Source organism: Rhinopithecus bieti, unplaced genomic scaffold (genome assembly GCF_001698545.2).
Source record: "Rhinopithecus bieti isolate Rb0 unplaced genomic scaffold, ASM169854v2 scaffold_19901, whole genome shotgun sequence".
NCBI lineage: Eukaryota > Metazoa > Chordata > Mammalia > Primates > Cercopithecidae > Rhinopithecus > Rhinopithecus bieti.
The window spans coordinates 304,116-308,036 of NW_016809629.1; the positions used below are offsets into that span (position 1 = coordinate 304,116).

At 45.5% G+C, this 3,921-nt stretch overlaps 1 protein-coding gene across 3 annotated transcripts in view; it reads left to right on the top strand.

Annotated features, from left to right (window-relative positions):
- Positions 1–618: 618 nt before the first annotated feature.
- Positions 619–3,921, top strand: part of POLB (DNA polymerase beta) — a 33,851-nt gene continuing 30,548 nt past the window's right edge. For 2 of the 3 annotated variants that reach the window (XM_017889856.1, XM_017889857.1), the window contains exons 1-2: positions 619–851; positions 1,178–1,235. In XM_017889856.1, the coding sequence (XP_017745345.1) occupies positions 791–851; positions 1,178–1,235 (119 nt within the window). In that variant the 5' untranslated portion in view covers positions 619–790. Of the gene's footprint in view, positions 852–1,177; positions 1,258–3,921 lie in introns of all 3 variants that reach the window. The other variant, XM_017889858.1, reaches the window with a different exon arrangement.

A 3,921-nucleotide genomic window follows, 5' to 3' on the forward strand; every position in this document is an offset into this window, starting at 1 on the left:
ATTGCTCATGATCTAGATAAAACACTTCTCCGTTTCTTGCGGTCTCTTCATTAATTTGGTCCCTACCGCAAAGGCAGGGGGATTAAAAATAAAATATCTTTTGACACTGGTTGGCAGGTGTACTAACACGTTGTGTGCGGGAGGACTCCTGTTCTCGGCATGGTTCACGCCATGGCTCACGCCGGGCTCCGGCAGCGCCCTAGTATTAAGGGGCTGCACTGGAATGTGGACTGCCCGGTATCGTTAGAGAAAGGTTTGACAGTGTGACGCCAGAGTCGCCTCTGACCTCGAACAAAACGCGCCATGCATTGGGTCGCTATTACAATGCACATTTATGTGCAGGAAGCCAACCCACCAGCGCAAGTATTGCAGAATCAAGATCGCACTCCTGTTTTCCCTTCTAAGGAAAGGATGCCAGATAAACACTGGGAAAACAGATTTAATCTCTTAGGTCAGAACTCCAGGTCTTCCCAAAGGAAGGCCCCTGGGCTGTCATTCTGAGGTGCCTATTTCCTCCGCTCCGAGTCCACGTCCACGAGTCCACGAACCCTCCGGATTCCCTCTATTCACCGGCCGCGGGCGCGCCCCTCTAGCCCCGCCCAGGACGCGTGACGTCACAACAAGCGCCGTGCGCCGCGCCCCCTGTCAGGGACAGCCATTGTTCTGCCGGTGGCGCCGGTCGCGCCGGAGCTGGGTTGCTCCTGCACCCCTGTCTAAGTCCTGGTACCTCCTTCAAGCTGGGAGAGGGCCCTGGTTCTGAACACTCTGGGGTTCTCGGGTGCAGGCCGCCATGAGCAAACGGAAGGCGCCGCAGGAGACTCTCAACGGGGGAATCACCGACATGCTCACGGGTTAGCACCGGGCCAGGCCCCGCTGGCTTTCTTCTTTCTTTCCAGCCCCTTCGCCTGCCTTTCTTCTCTCCCACCCCGACAGTCCAGTGGGTGGGGTTGGTTCCTTGCAGCGGGTCGTCTTCCGTGGGGCTCTCCCTCCGGCGCCCCTGGCTGGTTGTCAGTCCTGCCGGCGAGACCTGGGCCATCGCTTGGGCTGCTTTTGGTCTGGCCCTTGAAGGAAAAGGGTGGTCACTGTATCTTAGAGGCTACCACATGCCCTTCCAGAAAACAGTTCTCGTTTGTTTACTCGTGGTTCTTGTTCACCCGAGCCTTCTGTTGCCTTTCAGAACTCGCAAACTTTGAGAAGAACGTGAGCCAAGCTATCCACAAGTACAATGCTTACAGGTGGGACAGTGCAGCATTCTCGGTTAGCATACATTCTGGGATACCCTGTTTGGTGTGGCAGTTAACAGGACTGAGGGCCCAGTGGATATTTGGTCCATCTGCAAGAGCGGGAAAACAAGAATCGAGGCTGATACCTTACTCAGTATTTCTTGAAGAATGTGGGCAGCGCTTTATAGGATCAGTTCAGATAAGTTCCCAATTCTGATTGCAGGTAGCTGTAGCCTGATAGGTATTTTTCTCATCATCAAACACGAATTACTAGAAATGCGGTGTAATTTTAACCATAATGAAAGACAGCGGATGAAGTCCATACTGTGAAATGCATGTGGTTCAAGGAATCACATTTTTTCTTCTGGTTGGACTGAAGCTGATCCTGTGGAATCCTGATCTCACCTTCATGGGATCCTGTCCTTGTTCATCTCACCAGGGACCTTATCCTATTCATTCTTTCCACATCCACCTGCTTCTCCTTAGCCTATATGTATGTATGTATGTAGGTATGTATGTATGTATGTTTGTTTGAGACAGGGTCTCGCTGTGGCGTGATCACGGCTCACTGCAGCTTCAATCTTCCAGCCTCAAGCGATCTTCCCACCTCAGCCTCCTGAGTGGTTGGGACTACAGGCGCATGCCACCACACCCACCTTCTTTCTTTCTTTTTTTTTTTTTTCCTTCTTTCTTTCTTTTTTTTTCCAGTTTTTTGTAGAGACTGGGTTTTGCTATGTTGCCCAGGCTGGTCTCCCAACTCCTGAGCTCAAATGGTCCACCCACCTCGGCCTCCCAGAGTGATGGGATTCCAGGCATCAGCCTCGGTGCCAGCCCTCCTTAGCCTATAAATATGTCCAAGTCCCTCAGCTCTTAAAAGCAAAACCAAAACAATCTTAACTTCCCTCTAGCTAGTACCTTTTCTCTTTTCTCACTTTACAGTGAATCTTCTTGAAAAATCTTCATTCCTTGCCTGGACTTCTTAATACCTAATCATTTACTCAGTAAGAAGTTCAGTCCTTGCCTGGACCTACCACTGCTCTGAAAATCCTCTCACCTACATCTCATCTTATTGGACTTTCAGTGGCATTCCTCCATAGCTCCTGCTGTGAAAGTCTCATGACTTCTGTAGTGGCACTCTTTCTGGTCTTTCATCTCTTCTTCTGTCTTACCTTTGAATGTTGGTATAGGTTGAGCATCCCTAATCTGAAAATTTGAAAGGCTCTAAAATCTGAATAATTGCCGACATGATGACACAAGTGGAAAATTCCACATCCGATCTCATGTGGTAGGTGGCAGTCAAAATGGTCAACACCTTGTTTCATGCAAAAAATTATTAAAATGATTGTATAAGATTACCTTCAGGGTATGTGTGTAAGGTGTATGAGAAATATAAATGAATTTTGTGTTTAGACTTGGACCTCACATATCCCTAAGATATCTTCTTATGCATATGCAAATATTCTAAACCCTGAAAAAAGTTCAAAATCTGAAACAATGCTGGTCCCAGACATTTCAGATAAGGGATAATTAATCTGTGGTTCCGGGAAGTCTGCCTGCCCTTAGCCCTCTTTTCTTACTTCTGTAGTTTCCCTGACAATCTTGCCATTCTTGACTTTGAAATGCCATTTATATTGGTGACTCCAAATCTGTATCACTGGACTGTTTTCCGCATTTTTAGCCCTATGCTGTCTTTATCCCAAGTCAGCTCCCTTCTTTCATTCCCACTCCACACAGTTCAGAGCTGATTGTGCTCTGTCCTTTCCTTACTTCTGTGACTTCCTATGTAAAGTAAAATAATTGTATTATCATCTATACATTTGATCATTCAAAATCATAGAGATATTCAACTTTGTATTCTATTTGGATCGCAGCAGGCCTCAGAAAAGAGGTGTTTAGTTTGAAGAAGCTCATCAGGGGATAAGTGAGAGGGCCAGTAGTCTAGACAAATAAAATGTGCCAAAGCATTGAGACATGAAGAGTATAACGTTTTCTAGGAGTCAGAAATTCAGTTTGCTTAAGGGGTATGGTGTGAGTGGGAAATAAGTCTGGAAAAGCAGGTGATTCCCTACCACTCCTGCATGCTTCTCCCTTTCCCAATAGGCATTTCTCTTGATTGTGGCCAAAATATTCTTTTGAAAATAGTTATCTGATCTTGTCATTCAAATAATTAAATAATATTTTCTCTTTACCTTGATAAAACCCAAATACATCGTAGCATACAAAAGGCCTTTCATCTGATTCTTCTTCCGTTTTAGACTTTGCCTCACAGTGCCAATGACCTGGAACTACTTGCCTTTCCTGAAATGATCCCCTCCATAAACTGTTGTTGCCTGCTCCTTTACTTATAAATATGTCTTTTCAGATTCATCATCAGTCATGTGCTTAGAAAGAAGTTCAGATCCAAATCTAAAGGGTTATTTGTGCTATAGCAGAAGGAAAATCCAAGGTTCCAAAGACCATCCAGTATTTATGCTTTTGACTTAGCTGTACTGTCACTTCTCATCAGCATCAACTCTGAATTACATTTTGCATTGAAATTATGGACAGAATACCATCGGCGAGCTCCCAGGATGTATCCAATCTGTCAGCAGATTAACAAGCTGGATATGTGTGAAGGTGAACAAGAATTACAGGTCACTGATTTATGCTGAACTGCAATGGGAACAATGTTTTTTTTTTTTTTTTTTTTTTTTTTTTT